The following is a 15,062-nucleotide window of genomic DNA, read 5'->3' on the forward strand; positions in this document are numbered from 1 at the left end:
TTTTTTTTTAACTTCAGACGGTAAGCATGACAAAAGTTGACTGTTAGCCTGACGCAACAACCATCATTCGCATTCCTGTATACAATTACTCATTTTACAGCACAGCTGAGAACTTGCACTGTTGCATGTTTTAAAAGAAGAACTTGGCAAGAATTTCAGGAGTGGCCTTCCTACTTCTATTTGACTAGCAAAATTGACAAATCTCATTTTCCTAAGCAAGGGCTAACTTTGCACATCTGAACAATATCATTCGGAGATACGTGGCACTGGAGAGAAATACGGCCAACTACATTTGATGAACACAAGTGACTCACGCCGTCCTCCACATAAACAAACAAAATATTGTCTGCACTTGAACAAAGAGTGAGTCAAAGCTTCTATTGGAGGACACCGTTGGGTATCCTGTCAATAAAAACATTCTCAAATCAATGAGACACGTTTAATTGTTTGTACATCAGGTAACCTGTGATACAAACAGGAAGACGCCTGGAATTAAACACACGGTATTCTGTATTAGCATGTATTAAAAAAAATGTTTGATGGCTCTGCCAATGTAGATAAAACGACTTGAGATTTGTGCCCATTACCCAGTGTTTCAACTGGCTTTATTAACTCATGAGTGTGCGTGTTTTTCTTTTTAACACACATCATGACACATGTTGCCAATATCAACTTGTTCAACAACACGGGTTTTGAAAACAGAGCAAGTCCCCAAATGCTCGAATATGACAGGGAATGTGATTGTGTTCTAGAAGTCTTCAGTCAATGCAAGTCAAATCCCTTTAAGTGATGGAAATACACATGTGCTTGTGACTTGTCCCGGGGTTGGGTGGGGTGAAGATCCATGTTAATCTGTCGGATTCACAGAGGTCTTTCCACACCCAGCCTGAGGCTGTGACACACCAAAACACGCCGCCCTAATCTCTTGCATTGGGGGGCTGCTACGAGCAGATAGTGAAGATGCAACTCACTGCCTGGGAGGGGGTTGGTGCCCATTGTGCATACCTCATATTATGACTCGTGTCACTAAAGGGAAGTACATCATCATATCGCATCATCTGTTAAGCGTAATGGGTGTACAAATATCACATCAAATGCACTAATGCTTGACTTGCTAAATAGTGGAAAATAAAAATCCAATGCGGTGCATTTTTCCCCAAACTGGGGTCTTTCGTGAATTCATTCATTCTGGTTGATTGGGCTGAAATGTTCCCCCCAACACTTGCCCACCACACCTCCACATGTGCTTGTTGGTGTGTTGTGTATTAATGTGTGCCTCTTTGTTGTTTTTTTTTTTAACCCTTCAAGTCCATACTGTGCTCCCCTTACAAAAGCTAAGTTAGGAGTTGTTTTTTACCCTTCCCCCCTTCACTTACCTTTTTTCTTTTCGTCTGTGAAAACGGTGCTTTAAAAGGCCACCCAGCAGACTCGTTCTGTATGGTCAGTGTCTCTTTTTCTGGTTGTGTCTGTTCCATTTCGTGGCATTCTGTGGTAAAATGACAATAAAGTTATTCTGATTGTTTCGACAATGCATCGAATTAAAACAATTAATAGCAGAGTCTGGCCTACTGAGTGTAGAGCCTCTCCTGAAGCAGCCCAGAAAACTATCATCAGTTCTATCATGTCAGTACATCACGGCAGGCAGAGGGGCAAGTTTAGCAATGTTCGGGAGTAAGTGTTTACACTGCAATTGGATATGCGCGTACTTGTTTTACATTTAAATCGATTTGAAAGAGCTCGAAACACTGGTACCGCAGTGAGTAAGGGGTTGTTTTTTTGTTCAGCCGGTGCTCACGTACCGCACAGAATTCGAAAAAGCACAAGCGCTAATGCAGAAACGGGGGCAAATTCAGGCCAGGTCGGCAAGCAGAAGCGAATAAGTAGCAACCAATCGCGAGGAGGCAGCCGGGGAACAGCGCTTGTAGTCCCTCCCCGGGCCGCTAAGGGCTGAGAGGGGAGCCGGTGTGCTAAATGCTCTCGCCTCAGAGGGACGATGGTGGAGGCTTGCTAAACATGGCGGCGCTCTCCGAGGATGGGAGGTACGGATTAAATTGTGGCCAACACAGCACAGGCAGAGTTACCGTCCTGCACGTCAAATTGACCGAGACGGCACTGAGGGCGATTGAGAGTTATCAAAATTGCAAGGTGAGTGAAGTGTCTTCTTTTGGAATTGGAAATGACACTCAATTGACCACCGGCTTGACACTTTGCTGGGAAGCCCAACTGCCACGCACTGCTAAAGCTATTCGGTTAGCTCGGTTTGTTGGCAGCGTAAAGAAACGCTCAAACGTCGATCGTTTTAGTCCGGGGTCGTGCGATTGATCAACGGGGAACGATGGATCCGGCTTTGCACGTTTGTGGCGATTGAGTTTTAGGAACTGACAAACGTCGTTTAAGCAAGAAAATCAGTGGCAAAGTGGGACACTCGGAAAAGCTTTCGTTAGCGGTCTGTTCGTGAAGGCTTTAGTGCTGCGCTGGACAGACCACCATCGAGCCGAGCAGTCCATTTTCTTTCCTTACTATTTTCATAAATAAACAAATGTGATTTGACAAGCTTTGAAAAACTTCGAAAGTCATTAACGCCAGGGCGTCGCCACAACGCGTTAAAACAAACACAGCTCGAAAAGAAAAACTTGTTTACCAGCGTTAATTTATTTGACTTAATCAGTGTAAAGAGCCGATGAAGTCAGCCATACTATAAATTACTGCTCGCTCAACTTTTGACAACGTCGAGGAACGTTTTAAGCAAAAATTAAGATATGTATTTTAAGTTTCAAATGATCGACGTTGCAGAACAAGATGGACCGCCAGGCTGCTCGTGGCTCCTAAAAGTGCCACTTTTTTTTTTGTAGGCAAGAATGATGATCATGTATGAGCAAGTGCCCCGGGGGGTTTACTTGGAAAATACTTGAATTTGCTAATACTTGAATTTACTGTGTTTGCTGAGTCATTGAAATTCTTTTGCAAGTCAGGAGAAGAGAAGTCGCCATGTTATCTTATCTGTATATCATCATCTGTCTCATTCAACATTTAGTTAACAATAAGGGTATATTTATGTTAAATTACATTTTAACAAAATTGCGAACTTACTCTTGCCACGGCTCTTGACGGAAGAAAGAATCTGTTAACTTGGTGTGCTATTTGAGTAAAACTCAGTGTACTATTGGGTTAAACTTAGGTCACTGCCCAAGTGTAGATATATTTAACTAATCTTGAACCATACACTCACGGTGTTGCCTCACCGAGTTGTAGATACCTGAACTCAACTTTGGCAACAACAAAACTGTTATATAACACTGACAGAGCCTGTCAGGACCGATGGACCCAAGCTGAGTGTAGTGTTCAGTGATCTTTTTGGCACCGATGTAGGTCACACATGAGACACAATCGGGATTTTGCTCCCGTGGTCAAATTTTGGAGAGGAAACAATGCAACATCCCGGCCCTTTAAATGTGACGAAACGGGGTCATTGCTCGGTTGAAGGAATTCTTTGTGCGTAGTGGGTACTGCTCCCGACCTAATTGGATGTGGTGATGTCTGTGTGCACACCGTGTGCTTGCTGACTGAGCAACCAAACCTGCCTGCGTTTTGTTTCTTGCCCTCTGGGCAACATGTGTTACAGCTGAACCAATGCCGCGGAGGCTGGCTATCTTTGTTTTTCTGTGGTGATCTGAAATGTGATCAGAACTGGTTGGTGTGCGTAATAGTGGGGGAGGGAGTCAGTCAGTGGCTCGGGGAGTAGAAGTTAAACAACCACGAAATGGATCCTTCTGTCCCATGGAAGGGATACACGTATCTTTGCTTATCTCCATGTCGGAGAGGGCAAGTCATCTAGAGATGCTTTTGTAGATTGAAATGCAGGTTCCCCCTGAAATCGGTTGACGTAACCGTTTTAGAAGTCTTTGCTCCAGCGGTGAGCGAGCCGGGAGTCCCAATGGCTCTCTGTCCTAACCTACTCTGTAATGCGGCAGCGAAGCCTCCGCATATTTGTGGCCGTGGACAGCGGCCCAATTACACATTAAAACCTATATAAAACGACAAGCTTTTCCGAAATAGCTTCTGGCAAATATGTTCAGCTCTTTGCTTTGAGAAGATGGAGCATCACGCCTTATTTTGGAGTTGGTTTATTTTTCTAAAATGCAGAGTATCGAGAAATACGTTTTGTTGCTGTTGGGCTTAGTTGCATGGTCTTCTTGGTGCGACGGGCCCCGAAGGCTCTGCTGCTGCTGCTGCCTCAAGATGTTTCGGGTTCCTCCGCGTCAGTCAAATTTGCCGCTGCTTCTCCTGAATTTGGGGTTGTCTCCCCCCACTGACCTGACTCGAAAGGCTCTTCCAACTACATTTTACAGTTGTGAGATGTTGCACGGCATTAACCTGCACCCCCCCTCCCCCTCGCCCCCCTTTAATTTTTGCAGGATGTATCCTCTTTGCAGCCGACAATACAATTCAAGGGACTCCAAGGGGTAAGAATATATCATTGTTCAGAATATTTTCTTTTCATTTGGAAATGCTATGTGGTACCAGCGAGAGCACATATTCATGTATTCATAGTCTCGCTTAGTCAAGTTAATCATCTGCTTACCCGCTTCTGTTTTAGCACTAATCTATGCTATAAGTAGTCGGTAACTAAACATGGCCGTGCTTATTCATGGAGTATTTATACAACGCGTTTATAAGAGACCGTGACGTGGGACAAATACCCCAAAATTACATAAGGCATTGATTCAGGGATTGATAGTCCCTTTATTTGAACACTTTCAGAGATCATTTTCCATAATGTAAAAAAATAAAAAACTAAGATGATCCTGGTGTTCAGTTTTCCCTAGATTGATAGTCCCTTCATTTGAAAACTTTCAGAGATCAATAAATGCATTTTCCATAATGTAAAAAAATGTTAAAAAAAACTAAGATGATCCTGGTGTTCAGTTTTCCCTTTTGTCACTAAACCACCCACCTGCCAGTTTTCACATCCTGATATGGAGCTTCACAAAACTCATAGTGTGAGAAATCCTTATTTAAAAAAAAAAAAAAAAAAACGCCAGTTTTCAAAAAAAACTCACTTTTTCCTTGAAAAAGCAACAGTTGGCCCAAAACACGCTACAAGCAAATGAAATCATCTGTGAACCGATTGGCTGGCTGAAATGCAACAGTTGGCCCAAAACACGCGACAAGCAAATGAAATCATCTGTGAACCGATTGGCTGGCTGAAATTGCAAAGCATTTGTCGCATGGTACACATCCCTGGAACAGGTGAAGCTCACGCCTCGTTTACGCCCAGGGGCTATCTGATCAATCCTCCGCCCAGCTATTAAGTGCCTTCTGAGAAAGTTCCGACAATGCCAGGGTGTATCACAAAACCACGACGCATGCAAATGTGCTTGGACGCAGTGTGAGTGCGGGCCGGGGCTGCAAGCGTGCTTCACAATTGGCCCAGTGTCTGGGCACTCTCAAACTCTTGGACCATTTGGATTCACCAAGCCAACCGTTCACTCCCCCTTTTTTTTTCAAGTCCCAAGTAAACATAGCGGATTTTGTTTTTAATTAGTCTTATATACAAACCAAACTCCAGTTCATGTTGGACCTTGTAAAATAAATTGTACATGTTTCCCCCCCTCCCCCCCCTCATGTGGATTCTTTCAGCGCATTAAAATACCCCGGACAAATTCTTCCTCTGATGCCTCCCACAATTTTGATTTCTACCTGTCTAACGTCGGCAAAGACAACCCTCAAGGAAGCTTTGATTGCATCCATCAATATGTTTCAAGGTAATGGCGGAACTCCCCTCTTCTTCCCGTCCTCCGACACTTTGCCAGACGCTTTGTTCACCGTTTCCACGCGTGCCTCCTTGTCTCTCCAGCTCAGGAGCCTCTCAGCTGGCGTTATTGGCGACGGTGCAGGACAAGGTCACAATATGCGCGACGAATGACTCCTACCAGGTGACCCGGGAGCGCATGACCCAGGCTGTGGAGGACACGCGCGAACGTGGGACCAAAGTCATCAAACCCGGGGGCCAGTACAGAGGCAAGGCCCTTCCAAAACTCTTGAACACGCTGCCGAAAAAAAAACAACCCTTCTCTGGTCTCTGTAGATCTTATATTTACAGATGTCAGATTGACTCCGTAGCCCGTCATCTGCTCTCCACCCCCTTTTCAGGGGCTGAAGAGGTTAATGCGGACGCGCCTGACTCAATTCGAAGCCCTTGACGTCGACTAAGCTATTCCGCCGTCTCGGTCTTTCCGAGATTTAACAGTTGGTACTGAAGCCGTTGGTGTTTCACTGACACTTGCCAAATGCTGCTTGTTTTTAAGCATGTAGCCATTACAAGCAGCCAGGTCCGCATTTAATGGCTCCCTTCCTGTTTACAAACATGTCTAGGCATGTTTTCACTTGACCTCATAAAAGATGAATATTGCACGTTGCTCTCATCAACCGCAGTCATTCAGCTAGGTAGGACAACGAAACATCTTGCTTCAATAATTTCGGAGGCTAAGCGTACCTTTCCCGTTGTAGTCATACAAGCAATTTTTTTGACATATGTAAATTTTTTTGGGGGGGGGGGGTCTCACCGCTAACCCTTGTGTGGAACTCGCACGTACGCCTTGGCAGGGGAAAGGCACACCATCATCAAAAAAGTTAATCATTTATGAATGTATAGTTTTGGAAAATCCTGAGCCAAAATTGAAATTGACTTGCCGGTAAACACGGGGGCCGGCGTCTTCTGGGGCTTTTCGAAGATGCTACAGAGGCCGACGGAGTTTGGCTGGCTGCGCAGGTGCTAGAATGGCATCGGTTTTTGCTCAGCGCATTCCAGACATTGCAGTCTTGGGCGCTTTAACTTTCAGCAGTCGAGCAATCAAGATGATGACCTCATTATTTATAGCCGCCGCCGCCAATATGCTTTACGACGCAGGCTGACATTTAGATTTTGCCTTTATTTGACTGTGTTATTTTGTATTTTATGACGATGGATAACATGACTAATGATTAACAAGGATGAGGGAACACAAGCAGTGAGTGCGACACTTGACTGGAACAAATGCACACCACGTTTAAATGCACAAGACCCGTGGAATAGAAAGCTAGGGCGTGTTTGTGTCTGGATGTATATTTATGAAATTTTTTTTTTTGGTTTGCTTTGCGGTTTGAGTTGAGGAAGAAGAGCAAAGAAGTCCAAAACTTAAAACTGTTATTTCCCAGCGCTGTGGCTCAATGAACAGATGGAGACCGCTACACATATTTTCGGATTGTGCTGTCCTTTTTACCCGAATGGACAGACTAAGGTTGGAATAAGAGATGGCGCCTGCATGGCAAGCTATGTCGGCAAGGGCGACGTTTCCCATCAAAAGCAAGAGAAAGCACGGACATGAGCTTAGCGTCGCTATAGGGACCAAGCTCAAAAGTGGCACGTCTTATCTCACTATTCTTATCTGGGGCTGTTTATTCGGGCACGGTTGTGTACACATCTCTCCAACACGTTATACTGTCCTGATTTTGGTACCGTATACATTTCTCCATGGCACCCTGTCGTTACGTAGGTGGAAAAAGGAAGTGCGCTAAGCTCGCAGCACTTGAAAATGACACACACACATACACACACATCACCACCACTAACAAAAACGGGCATTTCAATTTAACGGACAATTGGCTGTAAAGGACGACCAAAGCCCATTGGGTTCACACAATTCAAGAGCAACGCATACAATCTGCTAAACAAGCTTGAAAACTCCTCCGACTTGTTTGAAAGGACTCTGGGGATAGATTTGCTTGAACAAGGCAAGATAGGAACTGGGGAATGTGAGCGAACGCTGACATAAGGGGCGGTTTAAAAAAAAACTTGTTAGAAGCTGCTTGTTTGTGGAATTGGCATTCAGTTAAGTAACAAATGGAGCTTTAAGCATCTTATTGAATTTCTGGCTACAGTTTAAGGTAATTTTTTTTTTTCTTTTTCAATGAGCAGAATCTTACCACTTAGTCCCCGCTTTTTGACACACAGGAAGGAGGGAGAGTGTTTCCTCTCACTAACCTTTTAATCTCATGAAGAGCTTTAGAATTTCATAATGCCGAAGCACCAGGCTCAGCAACATCCGCGAGACCTTTCACCGCCGTTTCTGATTGGAGCGTAATTACCAAAGTCAATGGCCACTGTTTTACAGAAGATGACGCCATCCTTACTTAATTCCGGGGCTTAGACCTGACAGAAGTTGATACCGTTTGCTGGTTTCAATAAGTTATGGACGTTGACTGCAAACTTTTATAGCGACAGTGATGGCGACAAGTTAATAGCAACAGCCGAGTAAGATCACCCTTCACCATACGTCGCTATCGTCGTGGCATCGAGAGCAGCTCGCAAATGTGCCTCTACTGTGGCTCACAATGCACTCTTTCTGTCTCTAGGGAAGCAAGTCCATGTCCGTAAACCAGCGCTGTCAACCCCCGAGGTCGTCCCGGAGCGCAAGCGATCAACACCCATCAACCCAGCCAACACGATCCGCAAGTGCCTTTCCAACAACCCGGTCTCCCAGCGGTCTTTTCGGGACCGCATCGTTCACCTTTTGGCGCTCAGGTCCTACAAGAAGCTGGAAGTGCTGGCCCGTTTGCAGCGGGACGGCATCAACCAGAAGGACCGGAACTCCTTGGGGACCACCCTGCAACAGGTGCAGTCAAGTGTCCGTGGGGGGTTTTGAAGATCTCCTTTGGCTCATATCTTTTTAGATTGGCGAACACAATTTGCATGCGCAGATGTGCGTCCGCCGACAGGATATGTGCAGTTTCTGAACATTGTGCAAATTGTCCTGCAGTCAACTTGAAACTTTCTTGGTCTTTTCGCAACAGGTGGCAAACCTTAACCCCAAAGACAACACGTATTCACTGAAGGACTTTGTTTTCCGCGACGTCCGGAGAGACTGGCCTGGCTACTCGGAAGATGAGAAGATTCAGGTGGAGCGCATCCTGACTCGGTAATTTCTTGTGACGTTTAGACTAAGCAGGCTACACTTTGCCGACTAGGGCCAATTTAAATTGTGGCTGCGAGGTGGAGTCGCTACAGTATATGAAACAATACTCTTACATCTGTGTAGCACATAACGCATGCGATTTCAAACCACACCAAAGTTAACATCAAATTTAAACTTTTTTTGTTCTGCTAAAACTTTAATTCAGCAGCTTGAGATTAAATGCTTGGATAATGTTGCTGTCATTTGCTTTATTGTTCTAGGCCATATCACCTAACCCTTATAATTCCCCCCCCCTTTTTTTTTTTGTTGTATAGTACAGGCAAGACATTTTCTCTCACGTCACCTTTTTCCTTCTTCAACAGCAAACTAGGACTTTCCTCGGAGGCGCCCTCCTCAAACACTTCTCCCAAAGACAATTTACCTTCATCTCCTCGGGTACCTTTTTTGTTGACAAACACTCTGGCACAGCGCAAGCATACACGCCTCCATCCTTCAACATAAATACGGTGTGTTTTCCCCTTTTTGCAGAAGCGCCAGCCGGATTGTGACTTTATAGATCCTTTGGCGCCAAAGAAAGCCCGCATCTCTCATCTCAGCAATCGCGGGCCGGCCACATCTTTATCCTCCTCGTCGTCAGAGCGCCGCGAGGATGACGAAAGCTCGGGCGCGAAATGCTCTTCTCTGCCCTCCGGTATCATCTTGGGCCCCCCAAGCCACCTCCCGATTCCCTCTCACCCTCCGGCGCCCTCTCACCAGCAGCCTAGCCCAGCCTCCAGCTCTAACTCCCCCAGCACGCCGGAGGGCTGCGGCACCCAGGACCTGCCCGTGGACCAGAGTTCCTCCTGCAGGGAGCCTTCGCCGAGTTCCTCGTCATCCGATCGAGCCTCGCTGCAGCGTTATCATCAGCCCCCGATCCCGGCGGCCGCGCCGGCCGCCTCGCCGAGCCCTCCGCCCTGTACCTCACTCACCGTTACCTCCACTGTGATCAGCAGCCCTCCCCTGCCCACCAGTGACGACAAGAAGTTCAAGAAGAAGTCCAAAAAGCACAAAGACAGGGATCGCCAGCGGGACAAAGGGAAATGGACAGAAAGGGGTTGCAACAGTTCTCCGAGTGTGGTCGAGCAGGCTAAGGAGAGTCAGAAATCTAAAAAGAGGCAGAATGCTGACGACGAAAGAAGAGAAGCTCCGGACAAGAATCCTCACACGTATCAAGGTGTGTTCGTTTGTGACGACGACCTCCTACAAGTCTGATGTCTCCCCATTGCATATTTGATTTCATTCCATACCTCAGATGTTCGTCTGTGAGCTCTTTTTCCCCGTGCATTTTCCACTGCCTCACGTTTATTTGAACTTCTCATACGACATTGCATTTAATAATTAACTGGAAACTCAAGTTCAGAATTCAGACTCGTGGCTCAGTGCTGTCTCAGAATATGATAGCAGAATAACACCGTCTTTGTGTCAGTATCTAACGCTAACACTTGATACTTCAAACCAGGCCCGTGGCAGTAAAACAACACACACAAAAAGAGCCAAAGTTGGTGTACTGGTACGTACTCGGGCGTCCTTTATAGATTGACATGAACCCTGTTTCACATCAGTGGGACCCACGCATAAAATGGCGCTTCCTAAAGTCCAAAGCTCTCAAGAGAATTTAATTAAGACCTAAACGCAAAGATCGGCACAAAGGAAGAAAGCAGCTTGAGGTGAACCCAGGTATGACTTCGGAGCTATAGATGCGGGTGTGAGCGTGACGGTGTGAAAAAAGTAGCACCTCGGTTTGAAGAGTTCAACATTTTTATGGTTAGCCAACACCCAAGTCTAATGCTTTTAATTGCACAGAAAAAGAAAATGCATACCGGGTAAAAAAAGTTCTAGTTGCTTTAGTCTGGTTGCTTTCTTTTTTTTTTTTTAATAGGACTTCATTATGGCGGCAGATCATTTAGTGAAGTATGATCATTGGCCACATGTATGTGGACAAACGTATTCAAGGGACGGACGGGTTGGACCAGATTCTCAATGCCAACAAATCAGGCCTAAAGTAATGCATAGTCAAATCAAATACTTTCCTTTCAGACTCCCCCGAAAAAGAGAAGAATCCGGGCCAATCTACTGTATTCTCATCCACCATCGAGGCACCTGACTATGAAATGTAAGTTGCCCCGGCAAGCATCACTTTCGAAACGGCCCATTCAAATGAAAGCAGTCTGCATGTTGGGAGCGCAGCTGGCGGAAGCTTCGAAGTATGAAACAATTGAAAACAAAAGTGCAAAGAGATCACACCCTGGGCCCCCCTGTCACTGACAAAAACATGGAATCTATGACGATGGCTTTTCTAGAAAATACACGGCACTGGTGTCCACGGACCAGAGACAGAGCTACAAGGACGACTTCAATGCCGAGTACGACGAGTACCGCTCGCTGCACGCCCGCGTGGAGAAGATCACGCGCCGCTTCACACAGCTGGATTCGAAGTGCCGCAAGCTGCCACCGGGCACCAAAGAGTATCAGGTCATCCTTTTCTTATTTATTGTTTAATTTTTTTGGGAGGTCTTTCATTTGATTTCTGCGACATGCTGCAAGTTGATACAAGCAGAAGCACGCAGCCGGCTCACATGAGTTGTTTCATTTTGTTTTTGTAGAAGGTGCAAGAAGAAGTCTTGAAAGAGTACAAAAAGATGAAACAAGTAAGCATCCGCAGTGTGACACCTCTCGGAATCTTGTAGTGTTTTTCCTCAAACAGTGACCCCCCCCAAATGGTGTTGCCCACTGAAAACAAAGCACTTCACCCTTCAACGACGCCTCCTTTTTTTCTGCTCATTTTTTTAACATTGTGAAAGGTACAGAAGTCTTTAAAAAAAAAAAAAACAAGATTTAAAACCAAAGTGGTGGAACTTTATAGAGTAGCGAAAGGTGTGAAGCTATGAAACAACCTAAGAGAGTCTGGCTCAATCAATATAGTTAAGCTCATAAAAATCAATGTTATTAAATCCTTGACCAGTAAGACGGTGATCCGCAGAAGAGGTTTAAAATCATTTATGAATTATATTCGAGGCTCAAAGGTACATTTGATTGTGACTGTTTTTTTAATGTAAAATGGAGCAGAAAATTCAAATGCGATTCCAACGAAGTTGTAACGTTGTGTTCACCATCAATCTGAACAGAACAGAATGATTCGCAAATCATGTTCAACCTATATTGCATTGAATACCCGACAAAGACAAGCGAGTTAATGTGCAAACGGATACAAGTTTCACTATACATTGTGTATGTGACCCACGCCAAGTACCGTTTACCTGAACCTTTCAAAATGTGTCCAAAATCAGGCCTCCTGCTGACTCCTTAACCGTAACGGAGGCTCGGTCCAGAATGCAGTTGCCAAAACGTTGGGCCACGAGATAATATCTCTTGAGCGGTGTCCTCATTCATCCGTGCACTCGTTGTGGTCTCACGCGATGTATCTGCTGTGATTCCAGCACAGCCCCAACTACCACGGGGACAAGCAGCGCTGCGAGTACCTGCACAACAAGCTGGCGCACATCAAGCGGCTGATAGCGGATTTTGACCAGCGGCGAGCCCAACCTTGGTGCTGAGAGTCCTCTCGCCACATCACTGATCAGTATTGTGAATGGAGTGTCCAACCAGGACAGGGGAGGGGTCCAACTGGCTCTTATTTATTACCGCCCCCACGGTTGGTGTCGGTTTCTCCTTTGCTTATTTGCCCTTATCCCAATGTCCTCCTTTCATTCCTTCCCTTTTCCAAGCTTTGATTCCACAGGCTGCGTTGTGGCCTGAAATGTTCTGAATCCCACTTTAGCCCCTCAGTTTTGGGCCCCCCTTTTTTTGGGGGTGGGGAGGGGGATCCCTTTTCACTCTCACAGGCCCTGTGGATTTATTTCCACAAGTGGGGGCTGCATGAAGAGCAAGTGGGTTTTTGGTGGACGTGTGATCTCTTCTTTCCTTTCGAAGGACTTTAACTTGCATAAATTAGAAGTATTTTTGAGTTTAAGAGAAACTATTGACTTGTATTTAAGATAAAGAAAATAAGATCTATTTATTTTGGGACTTGTAGTGCAAAAGAGTCCGCAGATGATTTAACTTTTGGTAAACGATGCAAAAACAAAACAAGTAAATGGGCCTTATGTGTTTTTGACATTGTGAAGCCATTTTGCACATAATACAGATCCAGATATCATCTCTTGGCAAAAAAAAAAAAAAAAGTCTCCCCTCCTGCCTCACTGCTGTCTTCTCGCGCTGCTGGAGGTCACGTGATGCAGGGCCAAGCGCGAGAATCAACTGCGAGGATGCTAGAAGGGGAAATGAGGGAGCTGATGTCTTTATTGGATTGTAAACTGTTCTAATGGCCATGTGGGGTGTTGAGAGAGAACTTCATGGTAAAGACCTCCTAGGGGGCAGTATTTCCCCCCCTGCACCAACAGCGTTGATGTCAATGGTGCATGATGGGTGCCTTAGGGTGGTTATACTCAGTGTTGGTTCACCCCTTTGGTACAGAGTCTCTACTAAGGAACTATAACTGCCTGGCAAAAGGCTGTGGATGTATGTGCGTGCGTGCGTGTGTCAGAAGCAGAAAAAGAAGGGATGTGAAGCCTGGAAGGTGTGTTACAAGCTGCACGAGTGCGTGTTTGTTTGAATGATTGTGTGAGATTGAAAGAGGGGTGGGGAGAGAAAAACAAAACAAAAAAAAATGTGAAAACTGAAAATGAGATGGGGGGGGAGGGGGGAGAGAAAAAAAAAAGCTGCTACCGTGTTTGACCAGCCAGAGCACTCGGGATCAATCTGGCTGGAGTAACAAATGAGACATTTGTCGGTTTTGACTTGCCTCTTGCGCTTTGCGGATGGGCTCCTTCGCCAAGGTCATCCACCAGAGGACAAGCATGTATTATCAGGTCAAATGTATTTTTGATCGCTTTTGAGTTCTGCCGAGCATTGATGCTTCATAGTGGCGTTCAATGAATGCATTCTGTGAAAAATGAAAATATATTTTTGAGTTTTTGTTAACAAGGGAACGTTTACAAAACCTGTGTTTGAATCTCGGTCATTAAATATTCTTTTCTGGTTCACCCGCATGGAGTAGAATTTCTGATTGGGAAATGGCGGGTGAGGTTATTTGGCCACTGGCAGGGGCACTGTCATGAAAAAGAATTTCCTTTTGGTCCACGCCGCTTCAGTGCTACAAATTGGAAATGATATTTTATAGGGTCCCTGTCAGTCAATTGTCATCGCTTTCCTCCCCTGGCCACAGATGGCGAGAGGAACTCAAATCACTCTGCTCTTAAAACTGACACCAAGTCGTCATTGAGGTTGTGAACCAATGACAGGACGAGTCAGATGAATTGAAATTCATTCCATTCCTTCAAAAATGCCTTTTGGTTGGCGGTCAAAATTCACAATTTCCTTGTTGATGAGACCAAATCACCACTTTTATGTTTGAGGTGTCGCAGCGGGCGTGGTGTTTTCATTCTACTGGGTCCACCTGAAACTATGCAGAATGCAAAGGCTTTTACATTCTGTACATTTTGTACACTTATGTCAACCCCAGCAACCAAAGAGATGCTTTCATTTAAAAAAAAAAAATGGGAGCTTGAAATGTTCTCGTGACCTCTTGTTTGAGGGGATTCATCAAAAGTCTTACATGAAATAACAGAGGATTAAGAAATGCCCTGGCACTATTCAGCCATGGTTTGAAAGAAAAAAAAGAAAATCAAGTGAATTTTGGATGAAATCTATCCTGCCCAACTGAAAATATACAAGACATTTCAATAAAATCCACTTGGTTTTACCTGCAACAATTGTGTCTTTTGTCGTGTACCAATTGAAAATGGACGGGTTCCTTGTGTTTATAAAATGCTTGGTGTAATTCGGGTACAGAAAACACGTGATGCATCAAATCGTGCATAATTGCAGCCTCATTGCAAGCAGTTCAACGGGGGCAATTTTAATTCCCCCCTGAAGAGCGCTGTCTTAATCTGCTTTTTTAATGCTGGTCATGGACAGAAAAGCAATTTGGTCACAATTTCACAGCATTGTCAGACAGTCACTGAACATATTCCCCTGTTTTTTTTTTTTTTTGTTCTTTTTGCAGTGTCC

At 45.1% G+C, this 15,062-nt stretch overlaps 1 protein-coding gene and 1 long non-coding RNA gene across 2 annotated transcripts in view; one reads left to right on the top strand and one right to left on the bottom strand.

Annotated features, from left to right (window-relative positions):
• LOC109522381 (uncharacterized) overlaps nucleotides 1–15,062 on the bottom strand; it is a 15,850-nt gene continuing 788 nt past the window's right edge. Inside the window, exon 2 of the long non-coding RNA XR_002169559.1 lies at nucleotides 1–1,486. This is a non-coding gene — a long non-coding RNA (uncharacterized LOC109522381). The remainder of the gene's footprint in view (nucleotides 1,487–15,062) is intronic.
• On the top strand, nucleotides 1,692–14,752 carry ell2 (elongation factor for RNA polymerase II 2). The gene is made up of 12 exons (XM_019880905.1): nucleotides 1,692–2,145; nucleotides 4,416–4,463; nucleotides 5,641–5,765; nucleotides 5,858–6,021; nucleotides 8,395–8,654; nucleotides 8,833–8,957; nucleotides 9,317–9,389; nucleotides 9,483–10,167; nucleotides 11,031–11,106; nucleotides 11,294–11,465; nucleotides 11,597–11,641; nucleotides 12,431–14,752. Exons 1-12 carry the CDS (start codon nucleotides 1,972–1,974, stop codon nucleotides 12,545–12,547), a joined length of 2,064 nt encoding a protein of 687 aa, XP_019736464.1. The 5' UTR covers nucleotides 1,692–1,971; the 3' UTR covers nucleotides 12,548–14,752.

Source organism: Hippocampus comes, unplaced genomic scaffold (assembly GCF_001891065.2).
Source record: "Hippocampus comes isolate QL1 unplaced genomic scaffold, H_comes_QL1_v1.1 scaffold68, whole genome shotgun sequence".
In the NCBI taxonomy this organism is placed as follows: Eukaryota; Metazoa; Chordata; class Actinopteri; order Syngnathiformes; family Syngnathidae; genus Hippocampus; species Hippocampus comes.